Source organism: Gavialis gangeticus, unplaced genomic scaffold (assembly GCF_001723915.1).
Source record: "Gavialis gangeticus isolate Ggan-Ray unplaced genomic scaffold, GavGan_comp1, whole genome shotgun sequence".
Classification (NCBI taxonomy): domain Eukaryota; kingdom Metazoa; phylum Chordata; order Crocodylia; family Gavialidae; genus Gavialis; species Gavialis gangeticus.
The window spans coordinates 52,342-66,374 of record NW_017729023.1 but is presented as its reverse complement, the minus strand read 5'-3'; the positions used below and the strand labels follow the sequence as shown (position 1 = coordinate 66,374).

At 42.0% G+C, this 14,033-nt stretch overlaps 1 protein-coding gene across 2 annotated transcripts in view; it reads right to left on the bottom strand.

Moving 5' to 3' along the window:
- The window catches only part of RASGEF1B (RasGEF domain family member 1B), a 55,792-nt gene that overhangs the window by 3,799 nt on the left and 37,960 nt on the right, over positions 1 to 14,033 (bottom strand). For both annotated transcript variants that reach the window (XM_019516729.1, XM_019516730.1), the window contains 7 exons: positions 12,050 to 12,262; positions 11,870 to 11,944; positions 10,556 to 10,651; positions 9,553 to 9,655; positions 8,254 to 8,333; positions 6,618 to 6,713; positions 1,487 to 1,582 (listed from right to left, as the gene is read on the bottom strand). In XM_019516729.1, coding sequence (XP_019372274.1) covers positions 1,487 to 1,582; positions 6,618 to 6,713; positions 8,254 to 8,333; positions 9,553 to 9,655; positions 10,556 to 10,651; positions 11,870 to 11,944; positions 12,050 to 12,262 — 759 coding nt within the window. The remainder of the gene's footprint in view (positions 1 to 1,486; positions 1,583 to 6,617; positions 6,714 to 8,253; positions 8,334 to 9,552; positions 9,656 to 10,555; positions 10,652 to 11,869; positions 11,945 to 12,049; positions 12,263 to 14,033) is intronic.

The window sequence follows — 14,033 nt, the reverse complement described above, 5'->3', positions numbered from 1 at the left end:
CTCTTGAAGGTGTTCAACGTAGGTGCTTGAACCACTCCTGATGGCAGGCTTGGGGGCTCAGATAGTAAAGAAATTCTTCCTTGTGCCCAGCCTGAAATGGTCTCGCAGTAGTTTGTGACCATTCAACCTTGTCATCCCTTGGGGCGCTCTGGTGGACAGATGTTCCCCCAGATCCTGGTGGTCACCCCTGATAAACTTATAGGTGGCCATCAGATCACCCCTGAGCCTATGATTTTCCAGGCTAAAGAGCCCCATGGCTCTCAGCCTGTCGTCATAAGGTCTGTTTTCCTGACCTCTGATCATGTGTATGGCTCTTCTCTGGATTTATTTGACATATTCTTAAGACATGACTCAGTTTTAACAAAACAGAAAAATGCAAATCAACTCTAGTAGCAATCAGCAGAGATCCTGGTTTTTCCCTGATAAAAAAAATTGAGAAGTCTCTGATAAAACCCCCAAAACCCATGATTAAAATTAAAGCCCCCCTACCCCAACAGCCCCCTGGGCCCTGCTGGTGCCCTCACTCCCCCCACAGCAGCCCCACACCCCCCCCAAAAAGGTAAGTGTGTGAGGAGGCGAGGGAAGGGCAGATTGAAAATGGGTGGGGGTCTGTGCCTGCTCCCAGGAGCAGGGCCGAGGGTAGCAGGGCCCCTCTGTGGGCCACACACACACACCGGCTGCCCGGGGGGGGGGGGGTGCACCCTGCACACAGCAGCTGCCATCACCACCATCACCACAGCCAGGCTCCACAGGCACAGCTGTACAGCCACACGGCTCTGCAGACAAGGGGCGCAAGGCATGACAGTAGTGGCAGCTGCCACATGCAAGCCCCTTCCCTCCCCCACCCCAATCGGCCAGCTTGTGCACAGCTCACAGAGAGGCACCATTGCCCCACACCGCTTGCCTATGGAGCCGTGCAGCCGCACAGCTGTGCCCATGGAGCCAGCTACAGGAAGGTAGCAGGGGGTGCAGTAGCAACAGCGGTGGCTGACATGCGAGGTGTCATTTTACCACCCCCCCCCCCCCAAGCGCTGCCACGCCCTATGGTTCCTTCCCACGGCCAGCTGCACGGCTCCACAGGCAAGCAGCATGGGGCATGGCAGGCAAGTAGCCATTCCAGGACAGGGCTGGGGATTTCCTGCCCTTTTTGCAATCAACTCTTGCAGGCTGGGACTGTGCCACAAGCACAGCTCTTTACAAAACTGGAGAATCTGCAGGTTTCTCTGCTAAAAGGTAAAATCTGTTTGTTTGTTTTGTTTTGTTTTTAATCAGAGAAGAGGGAAATCCATGGTTTTCTCCATTTTTCTGTGGGAAATGGAAAACCCAGATCCCTGGCAATCAGTAAATACATTTATTCTGGAGCTTAATTTTGCTCCCAGTTAATTCAGTGGAAGCAAAATCAATACCTGGGTTAAAAGTCTTCTGCTTACTGACTTAACATGGTGGTAATAAAAAGTATCATCATGTTCTAAAATGTTTTACTTACCTCAAAATTGACATGGCCATTTGGTAAGCGATTGGCACAGCCCTCATTGAAGAAGTAAATGTCTTTGATTAAGAGACTGAAGAAAGGTATCACGATCTGAGGGGGAATAAAAAAAATTAAATTAAAATATTCCATCTTTAATACTGCACAAAAGCAAGGTGATAGTCCTAACACCATATGTGTTGAGATTTAAGTCACACAGGGTGTGTTTACACATTCATTAATATGCCAGTTACAGCGCATTAAATTTAGTGTTTGCATAACCAAGTACTAAGTCAATGAGCAGTAACTGACACCACTGTGCAGTAGCACCAGCTTTAGTGACGCTAACTTTGCAGTAGCCTAGTACTATTGCACAGTAGTGTACAAGTATGGGTTTGCCCTGCACGCTACTGCTCAGCAAACTACTGTGTAGATCTTGTGTAGATGCACCCAGTGAAGAAATTAAGCACTGAGCTAAAGCCTACTGTATTCCTTTCACCCTCCAGCCATAACACTTCACAAATTTATTATCACTCTATTCCCACAATATGCGATGGCTTTCTTTTGAGCAAGACATCATGCAATCTAGCTGAATCCTCTTAATTTCACTTCAGCTCCAGCTCTCAGCTGTGCCTCTGACTTCTTCCACCTTCTCATTTTTGTAAACTCTTTCAGAATCCCCATCATATTACATTCTAAAACAAGGTGGCTTTCTCCTGCTACTTGTGGTGACCAAAGCCTGCCTAACCCATTTACTTTCTATAGAGTTCCTCAGTGTTATGACCACATATCACAGTCTTGCAGTTTCCACAAGGAGACAATACAGGGGTTTCTTCTTGTGTGCCCATTATCAACAGGTGTTTGGATATTAAAGCTAAAGACAACTACTATGGGGAGACTTATTCCCTCCTGAGTTTTTTTCAGTCCAAGTAATTTATTTACACATAATTGGCATATGTTCCAAGACTAGGTCTTATTTTATCTGAGCAATGCCTGAATGCAGGAAGACATTCAGTAACAGCAGGCCCACAGAGCTGAGGAAAAAACCCAAACACCAACTGACAGCAATAAAGCCCAAGAGCCAAGGGCTGACAGTATTGCTATCCTTGGGGGGTTGCCTTCTGGAAGTGAGTTTGCTGAAGACTCCACTTCAATCTTCTTTAAAAAAGAAAAAAAAAAAAGAAGGAGATTTCAACAATAATCTAAGGAATTTAGAAGCCCATGTCCCACTGAAACAGAACAAATCTCTCTAGAGCAATCTGTTGTTAAGATTACTGTTCCAGGGCAGCCTCAGCTCTCAGATAAGTTATTTTCCTCCTTACTTTTCCTAAACATGTCTTCTCTCTCTCATCCTCCAGTTCCACAGCTACATGTAGCTCTTGCTTCCTCATTAAAAGACAGTGGACACATCTACACAAGACATTTACTACAAAGCCAAATAGCTGTAAAGTAAAACATCACTATCTACATATGCTGGGCTATTAGAATGAAGTAAACTAATTAAACTCTGCTGCAATGCACATGTAGACACCAATGAGGCTGGCTGGGCCACAAAATGTGTTTCGGTGCAGGGGCTGCCTGCCAGCTAGCCCTGCACTGAAGCACCCTTGTGCCCCAGCCAGCCCCTATGCAACACACTGAACTGGGCTGCAGCAGCCTCAGGGGGGCAGGCTGAACCCTGGGGCCTCCTGCTAGCCAGGGCTGCTCTGCCCCAGCTCAACATGCTGCAGTCCCAGGCACATATGCAAATGCAGTGCCCGGGAGCAATAAACTCTGGTGTGAACTGCACTGGAGTTTATTCAGCCACATTAATTGCACTTGTAGATGGGCCCAGTGTCCCTTTTTCCCCTCTTTGATGAGCTGCGTGTCCCCTCAAAGCTCAGATGTACCAACATGCCTTGTATTGGTTACGAGCACAGCAGTAGTGCAACAAGTCAGAGGAATCTGTACAATCTTTCCATGAGACAACCATGAGCTATGAGCTGGGGAGGTAGGAGGGATTGAGTCTCTGGAACTGAATTGCCCAAATTTGATTTGGGGAGTTTTGAAGTATTTCCAAGTTCCAGATTCAGTCTTTGAAACTTTTACTCAAATAAGGATGTTTAAAAATTCAAGGTTGTGCCACCTTGAGACAGAAGTCATGCTGGAATGTCAGAATTACTTGTGGCTTTCTGCACAGCTCTGCAGATGGGTAACTAAACTCTTTGGATTCCTGAAACTTATTCATCTCTATAACAAATGCAGCATTTTATACTTTAACATCTCATACCTCAAATGATATCCAACAGACTTTTAGGTCTAAAAATTCATATTTTATTTTTAGGTGTAGAACATATGCATAAATGAGCACAGTTTATGGATTATCTTTATCCTGCCTTGTAATTTAAGTTATTCTATGAGCAGCAAGACTGGGTTTATTAAACCTGACATGCAGAGCCAATGTTATTGGAAGTAGATAAATTATTTAGTAGCTCGCCTCTGAGTGGATGTAGGCTAGCAAGCTATTTGGCTCCTATCCAAAGTGAATGAAATAGATGCTACAAGAAGGCCTGCATTAATACAGATCCCAGCCTCTTATTTCTCAAAACCTGGTTTATTTTAAGAGGGTCGCATCTTTCTTTCCCACCATTTCTGAATAATTTTTCAGTGATTCAGTTTAAATGCCCCCCACCCCTTTAAATATAAGAAGAACAAAAAACCCCAAACTTAAGCACCCCACAAAGATACCTGGATGAATTTGTGGCTACTCATACTAATAAAAATTCAGGCAAATAAGGCCTCTTCAAGTTGAAATAGTAAAGACTATAGACAGAAGGGACCTCTCTTCCCTAAATCTGGATGTGCCCCTACAGTTAATAATGGTTTATCAACCATAAACACTAGTTTAACTGCTCTGCAATGTTGGTGGTTTACTTTGGCAGAGTCAAGCCCTGAAACAATAATCTTAACAGACTGCTACAGCAAAAATAAATAAATGAATTTAAAAAAAGCCAATAAGTTAGTGCCACACATACATGACAGGTGGTATAAATGTGGGATTGCACATTAGATCACATTGTGCCTTATTACCAGGGTCCCCTTGAACTGCCAATAAGCAAGCTCCCACAGCTGGGAGTTTCCCACTCAGCTGAAGGTCCCCTGGCCACAGGAGAACCCTATACACCTCTGGGGCTAGAGGATCACTGCTAGAGAGTGATTGCTTAGCACCTGAGGGTGCAGGGGGCAGAGGATCTCCACTGCAGTGATCTGCCTGCTCCTGGGGGTTTCCCATACCCCAGAGCCCTAAGGGTGCATGAAACCCCCAGATCCTAGGGATCACAGCTGCCCCAATCCCTAGGGCTTGCGGGGGGGTGGGGGGCAGTGTTCACAGGACATGGTGCACCTCTGAGACTAGAAGCCCGGTCAGCTGACAGGGCTCCCTGATGCAGGGGAGACCCTGCTACATGTGCAATTAAAACTCAATAGCAACCAGTTATAAAAAAGTTAGTACACAAAGCTGGTTGGAGCTTTTTACTGTATAATAGCTACTTTGCATGTGTAGCTGGTAATTGTGCAAATTAACCAGTTAATTGTGCAATGTCTGGAAGGTGTAGAGGGGCCTATTACAGTGGTGCTAAGTAGAGAATGAACTTTCAGTCTGATATAAACAAACAAACAAAGTCTTGGATCACAGATATTTAAGAATTGAATTGAGCTTTTCCTTTCAGTGTCTTCAATTTAAAAACAAAAACAAAACAAAAACAAAAAAATAGACAAAACAAAAAAAAACAAAAAAAACACCCTTCAGCACATCTAACAGTTTATTCAGCTCCCTTTCTTTTCATCATTTTGCTCTCAACATTATTTTTAATTCGCTTTCAGTTTCACAAAAGAAACAAAGCAGCAGTGGTGTAAAATTGATATTCTGTATCTATTTCAGGCAGAAGACAGATTCATAAAATAGGTTTACTATTAGCATTTGAGCTTTTTTTTTTTTTTAAATTTAAGCACTCTCTCGGTGTATTTTAAAGCTTTTTTTTTTTTTTTTTTTTTTTTTTTTAAATAAAAAGGTAAAAACATTTTAGAATTAGGAGCAGCAGCTTTTGTGTTTCTTCCAACCTCTTAGCTATTCTGCCAGTCTTTATGGAAAAATTGGTTTCTCTTGGGCATTTGTCAAGACTTGCTCTTCATTTCTTGCCTACTCAAAGATTACATTAACATCAATCCGTCTCTTTCAGTGTAAACCCCACATACAAATTGTGTCCTCCACAGGAGAAACACAAAGTTAGAACTACCTGAATGACACCTCTCTACATTGAAATACTCAAGCCATTTTCTCAGAAATCTCTGGGTTCGGACTAGTTACTTTGTCAACTAAAAAATGCCCACATTTATGCCTCCTAGTCTCCTATGGAGTTGTGGGTATCAAGAAGCACTCCCACAGATCTCCTCCTCCACAGAAGCACTGAAATATTGGCTGGAGAAGATGAGCAACAGAAGAAGGGGGGGGGGTGAGGAAACACATCACCAGGGGGATTATGCATTGGCTTCAGACTATTATGATCATAATGGGAGTCAGATCAAAAGGCATCAAGACTGAACTCCTCTGTCCACAAGCTGCATACAGTAGGAATGGTACCAGCACAAGGCTCATTATTCTGTCCCATCAGTGCTCCTCAATTCCAAAACACAGGGACAAAGGATAGCAAAGTAGTTCAGCCTCTTTCAATCCCTGGCTTTCTGTCTAGGTTGTCAACAACATGCGCCATTTGTGACAGAGCTTGCAATGTAGACACCTCCTCACCAAAAGCTGGAGATAATATCCTGAATGAAGCAAATGAAGCAGTTAAGACAGCTATTTAGTGTTAACAACTTCCAGTCAGTGGCATACTGGGCTTGATTTTGAGTGGAAGCCAGGAAGTGAATTATTTCTCCAGTCCACCTAACCCTCTGAAACTTTCCATCTGTTTCCTTGCTGGTTCATATATGCATCCAACTCAAGATTTCAAGAACACATGGAATGAACAGGGATCCAATTATTTTTAAGGAAGCCTACTGAAGTTAGTTCCCAATAGTTTTTTTTTTTTTTTTAAGTGAATCAAAGACTTGCCACATAGCTTACTGAGCACATTTCACTATTGCCCATTTGCCAGGTCATTCATGACCATACCTTCTCTCTGCTACTATGAGCTGTCAAGGACCTCTGAGCAGCTCCACGAAGAGCAGTTCGGTAATTGTAGAAATTGCTAGAGGGGTCCATCTGATGCTGTAGACAGGGAGAAAAATGTAAATAATGAGCTGCAGAGATGCAGGACTGTGATCTGGACAATGGTTTTCATGACAGAGAATTTTAGAGTTCAAAAGGTCTTATGTTGCAAATGCCCCTTTTTAAAACAGCAGTTCTCTCTCTTTTCAGCAGGCATAAAAAAACAAAAACCCCCCACACACTTAAAACTGCTCATGAAGAAACTCAATGAATAAAGTCAAGTCAGGCAGCACAAAAGCAGTTATGCACATCACCTGGACCTTCCCCTCCCCCCAAATAACAGTATTAATTCACATTCCAAGGCAAAATTTCTGCTCAAAGATGCACAAAATGGGTCTCTATTCCAGTCTTTTGCTCTTAAGTCAATAGCTCACTTACTGATGTTAACAGATGTTCGACATGCACACAGAGCAGAATACTAAAACCTTCTTATGCTACAGAGGTTTAAGTGTTAAATTAAATGAGAACCACAGTAGCTAGAGGATCTCTAGAGTTAACCAATAATCTATATTGGTGTGTTCAATTATGCTGAAATATTATTTATCAATTACTGCCAATTAATGCAAGATAAAGATAAAGCTTTAGTGTAGGTACACCAAAGGTTGAAGTCCACTATGAAAAAAGGAAGATCTAATTATTATGCTATTTTGATCCTGACTATATTGCTCAGACTCCAAAAAGATACTACTCACAATTTTAAAATTTCAGTTTAAAAACAAACTGGGGGTTGTTACAGTGGACATTAAGCTGTTACAAGGGGGTTATAATGGACAACAACAGCATATGGGGCTGCATTAGTAGAAGCGCTGCCAGCAGAACAAGGGAAGTAATTATTCTCCTTCATTCTGCACTGGTGAGGCCACACTGGGAGTACTGTGTCCAGTTTTGGGGCCCTCTAAGGATGTAGACAAGTTGGACAGAATCCAACTATCAGTCTACAGAAGAGAAGAGTGAGGGGGGATTTGACAGCAGCCTTGAACTACCTAAAAGGTGGTTGTAAAGAGGATGGAGCAGATGAGCACTGTTCGCAGTGGTGGCAGATGATAGAACAAGGAACAACGGTCTCAAGCTGCAGCAAGGGAAGTTTAGGTTAGCTACTAAGAGAAAAAAAAAAAAACACAAACAAACCTGTCGCTAGGAGGTTGGTGAAGCACTGGAACAGGTTACCTAGAGTGGTGGTAGACTCTCCATCCTTGGAGGTTTAAGGCCTGGCTCAACAAAACCTTGGCTGGGATGATCTAGTTGGGGATGGTTCTGCTTTGAGCAAGGGGTTGGACTAGATAACCTCCTAAGGGCCCTTCCAGCCCTAATTTTCTATGATTCTATGAACATTGTCTGCTTCTAGTTACTGACTAGGTTTTGGAATAAAAGTTACACACAAGAAAATTTACTCAAGGACTGATTTTATCCATTGAAATTTTCACTTTTGATATGCATCCACACGTGCAACATTTCATTAAACAAGCAAAGAAAAATTCATTTGGAACAGTCAGTTCTGACACTGTTGACAGACATATTTCTAAATATCAATCTAACATACCTCCAGAATGTCAAATTTAGCCGTCTTGACTTTTGTCCAGGTTTTCTTTAGTCGAGACACAGGACTCATGTTCATACCAGCTTTGCAACAAAGGGGAAAAAACAAAATTAAATAGAACTTAACTAGCTTAAAATAAAAGAACCAAAAGTCTCCAAAGTAAAAACAAAGGAGCTGTTAACAAGACAGACTTCCCAGCGCTAGTCAGGAAACAAAAATTCCATTCCATTGGAAATTGGTGTTTCCAAATTCAGTTTTGAACTGATTTAGAATATTGGGAGAATTCCTCAAGAGGATACCTTGAAGAGTTTTATTTCAGTAGTGTTAAATTGGTTACATATTGTGAAGAGTCAACAAGTAGTGACAGAAAGTTGAAACTAACTAATTCAACATCTTCCATTAAGAATTTTATCCAACTAAACATTTCCAAGAAATGTTTAAAACTTTACAAATGGTGGCAGGGCGCTAGAACTACAGCTCAAAAAAGCTTTAGTTCAAGCACCCCGCCACCATTTTTAAAGCACAGGGACACTGATACACAGGACAGGAGGCTGCTGAAGCGCAGCGATTGTCATGCTCCAGCAGACTCAATTTAAATCAAAGTAAATAGACTTGATTTATCAAGTCTGCTGTGCCATGCTGGAATTCCAGCACATCAGAGCAGCCTCTGCGTTTGTGTACAAGTGCCCAAAGATTATACCGGCAAAAAAGAGAAATGAACTGGCATTCGATTAAATTTTACTCATAAATAATCATGGTCAGGACCACAGCTGTGAAATGAGTGTGTTCCAAGGAATGGCATTGGGGCACTGAGATTTCTTGAAGTATACAAACACTAGCAGACTAAGGGTACATCTCCATGGTCACAGTCCACTATCCCGCAGAGAAACCCTAGCTAGCAAGGATACTGGAAGCAGTGTACACACATTAGCATGGTAAATTATCCCAGATAAAATGCTGTATTAAATTCAGCTATAACCTCTGGTACCCAAGCTACACAACACTGCATTGTGCTGTAAAGGTATATGTTAAGTCGCGTATTTTTTTCTCTTTCCTTGCAATTACCTACTAAATTAGACAGTAGTCCAAACTACAGTACTGAATAGTCTTATTTAAGTGTCTATTACTAAGAAATATTTAGCAACTCTCCTCACTATTTTTTTCCCTTCCTATCCAGCTGAGTACTTAAATAGTGAAAGCATTCCATATTTAAGCAAACAAAGCTATTTTTAGAGATTAAAATAAAGGAAGGGGACTAAGGAGGAGAAAGTTTCCTTTAAAAGTCACCACCCAGATACTCACAAATAATTGCCATTAAGGAGTTGAAGTTGCCGATGTTAAAACACTCTCGGGCCACATCAATGAAATATTCTATCATTCTTGCTCTGTGTTTTTTCTTCACTGGCTGTAAGAGATCAGAGTGGAGGGCTATTCTTTAGCAGGAGGAAGAATGATCAGTTCTTTATCATGATATTGTAAAATATATCTCCTCTATAGTTTTTGCCATTTTATACCATACTTTACAAGCAGAGCAAGCTACGAGCCTAAATCCAGGAAATCTGTGATAAGAAACAGGTGGGCTTAACAAGTTAAGCAACCACAGGAAAGGGAGCACATGGAGGATTACTGGTGAGGAGCACCTATGAAGGATTCATAGAAAAAATATTAAGAAGGCCCATCAGTAAATACCAAATATGACAGACAGGGGTGCAGTTTCTGAATCAGAACTTCCACTGCAGCTTCAGAGGGTTACAAAGAAAAGTAAAAAAGTGTGGAAAAATTCTGGACATGATCTATTTAGATTTAGAATCTGTCCTCTGCCACTATCCATTTGGGACAGGATACTGGGCTAGATGGACTTATGGTCTGACCCAGTAAGTGACAGTGGCAGTTCTTAGTCTGACACATTACATCTATTGTGCAATTAAACTGGTTAACTGCACAATACATTTACACATGCCTCATGTGCAAAGTAATTATCACACAATAGAGATGGCCAATGAGGCACAAAGTTGCTGTTGTGTGGGGGGAGAAGGGGGGAGACGCATGAATGAAATCAGCTACATTTTTGTAGCCGATTTCTATCAAGCTTTAATTTGAGCATGTGGCATGTCACTATTTAACAGACAATATGATTAATAGACAAAAAGGGAAATATCCTTCCAGGCACAAAGGGTGAGCTAACAGGAGATGCAGCTGACAAAGGGAACATTGAAGGGGCAGGAGTGGAGCTCTAGGACTACAGCTAAAGAGGCTTCACAACTTAAAAACAGGACCGCATGCCAGGCGAAAAGGACCAACTCACCATGCAGATTTCTGTAGCAACCAAATAACTGAGTCTGTTAAACCATTCCACATAGGCTTCCAGGTTACGGGTCTTCTTCCGATCATTGTAACAGCTCTGGTGAGAGAAAAGAAAAGGTGGGGGGGGAGACAACATACATATCACAGCTTTGTTATTTTTTCCTGCAATTTCTTTCCTGGGAAAAGACCTCTAGTATGTAACCTCACCACCTCAAGCTTTCACACATTCAAGTGGTAAGTGGTACTGACCACCTGAAAGACCAGTAAAATCAGGTCTTAAACACAATATGCTTTTAAGTTTTGTTGAATGAGGGCAAAAGTCCATATCAGGCCATGCCCCATCAAACTAATAGCCCTGCCGCATCCCCCCACCTGCATCAGAAGTAAAATTGAGGCCTGATGGCTCAATGCTTATTTGGCACATTCATTCAAGTGAGTAGTCCAAATTAGGCTATTATAGTCTGCCTTGCAAAAACTGCCCTTGCAATTTCAGATAAAACCTTATTTTCCCCTTCCTGTCTTACGTTATTCTGTTGCATCTCGGAACAGTTCCCATAATTTAGCCCAGAACTTAAGTGGTATTATCTTTACCTACAGAAAGTCATTTTGGGATCCTGTCTGGATGAAAGGTAAGTTATGACTGAATCATTACACTGGGTTTGCCAAATCTGAAGAGGGCAGGTAATTTAGTATTAACTTCATGGCTTTGGCATAGTCAACCAACAGATCATAACTCATCTCCAAACCCAAAAGAGAGGGATAACAGCTCCAGCACAGTTAGTTAAAAGCACCATTTGTCCTTGCCCTTCATCCTGTATAGGCCTGTAGCTCATAATCCTCATTGCAGGTATAATATAAAAGATATGCAAGCAAATTGCACTTTTCTTATCAGCTTGCGACAAATAGCTCAATTTACTAAAAGGGCAGGAGGAAAAAGAAAGAGAGAAAATGAGCGATTCAAAAGCCAACAGACTGAAATGAGCCTTTCATCTTGGCTGTGGAAAAGGAAGGTCATGTGTAATCACCTGCAAGGCCTCAGTCAAGGCTAGGTCTTCAGGTAGATTTAAAGAAGCGGCAAAATCCCAACGAAGCCATTAAGTCAAAGAGATGTTGGGTCCCTGAGCGAGATCAGAATAGGAACTGAGTTGCTCCACCCTCACCCCTGCTTGCCAAATGAACAAAAATTCTTACAATAAAACCAGAAGCTCTCAAGCAGTTCTGTGTTCACATCTATTTGCTGTTATAAAATGCTTTTATTAACAGATAAAAGTTCAAGGATGTTAAACAGTGTCCTTTTTTCCCCCCCTCCACTCACCTTGTCATTATCCAAAGGATCCTTTTGTACAAATGCCTGGACAAATTCTTCTGGTCCAATATAATTCAGGCGCTCCTAAAGACAATACAGAAGTTGTCAATTCCTTTGTTCTTCTGCGCTTCAAGAAGAGATGCACAAGGGCGGCTGGAAAATTAGTAAACAGATCTAGCAACCACTTACCAGCTCTATGTTAGTCAGCTGCTGGGCTAATGTGTAAGGGTCACTGCAGACTGTGATTATGTCCCTCTGTATGGACTGTGGTTTGGTCTTCAGGACAGTGAGGCGATCTGTGGATGTTGCATTTATTTTTGCAAGTACCTCCTCATACTGGCTAAGACAGGCAAGCTTCCGGATCAGGTTCTGGATAAGCTGCTGGACATTCTTCCGATACATCTATCATGGCACAAGACAAGCAAAAGAAAGATATTCCCGGAACATGAAAGACTACTTTAGTGCCCGATGCGTAGCAAGACAGAATCATTACAATTGATATTAGTTATCAGCAGCTTAGACATTCTCAGAAAATTTATTGCTGCAGTCCTTGAATTAACAGCCAAACCCTGACATAGAATACAGGCACAGGTGTTGAACATGACATCACAAAGCATTTAAACTAGAATCATAGAAAGTTAAGGTTGGAAGGGACTTCAGGAGTTCATTTAGTTCAAGCTCCTGCTTACAGCAGGGCCATCCCCAAATAGAACACCCCAGCTAAGGCTTTGTCTACCTGGGTCTTAAAAACCTCCAAGGATGGGAATTCCACCACATCTCTAGGTAGCCTGTTCCAGTGCTTTACTATCTACCTGGTGAGAGTTTTTCCCTGATATCTACCCTAAACTTCCCTTGCTGTAATTTGAGACCTTGACTCCTTGTTGTGTAATGTGCCACCACCAAGAACAGTTTAGCTCCATCCTCCTTTGAACCACTCTTCAGGTAGTTGAAGGCTGCTATTAAATCTCCCCGCAGTCTTCTCTTCTCCTGACTAAATAAGCTCCATTCCCTCAGCCTCTCCTTATAGGTCATGTGCTCCAGCCCTCTAACCATTTTTGTTGCCCATTGCTAGACTCTCTCCAATTTGTCCACATCCCTTCTCCACTTGAGGGCCCCAAACTGAACACAGTACTCCAGATGTAGCCACACCAGTGGTAAAACAGAGGGGAAGAAGTACTTCACTCAATCTGCTGGCAACGCTTCTACCAATGCAGGATTTGATTGTCTCTGATCCAATGGTGACCTACCTAGTCTACGTAACAGAAAGGCGAAAACACTATAAAGTGAAGCACTGCCCATCTAGTAAGACACCAGAGGTGAAATACTGCATCTCCAACTGCTTAAAGCAGCCAGAAGAAAATTCTAACCATGTTTAATATGCAGCCATTCTGTCATAATGCAATTAATTTTCTTTTCCCTGGTGTAAATCGAGATTAATTCCATTGACTTCGACAGAAATATAACTTCTGGTAAACCAGAGAAAGGAGAAAGAAGTCAGATCCTATTTCTTCTTTTCACCCCAAAGACCTGATCCAAAGACCTGGCCATTAAAGTCATTGGGAATTTCAGTGGGAACAGACCTGGAACAGTCAGTCTGCAGGTCTCTTGCAATAGAGCCAAGCAATCGCTATTTTTCAAAATTCAAGACACCATCCCCAAGCTGCTAGTGGACAGAATGCCCAAGTGCTTGAAAAAACTACGTTTCCAAGTCAGTGCCACAGTATGAGCTTATTGGACTAGGAGATGAATGTTATTTGTGCCCGAATGACCCTGTCCCTCACTCCAAAGTAGCTGTTGATAAAGGAATTCAAAGTTCCCCCAATATGATAGTGGTGGTGCTGTTTTAGACATTCAGGGGAAAAAAAAAAAAAAGGGGTTTCTCTTTATTAGTGGAAGTCAAAATCTAAGCATGTTTGGGTCAACACATTCTGGAAATCTGTGGAGTTAAGTTAGGACTGAATTTGACTTGTTACTTAGGAAGCAATTGGCATTGTAGGAATCAGACTGTACTTGGATACATTTTGATTTTATCTACAGAAATGGACTCTAAAAAGCTGTAATTTAGTGCTGGGTCTTTTAATAGAAAATACAGGACCCTGCCTTTATGAGCATCCTTACCTTTATAAAGGGAGAGCATGTGCTTGCATGTACCAATTTTTTTTTTTTTTTTTTT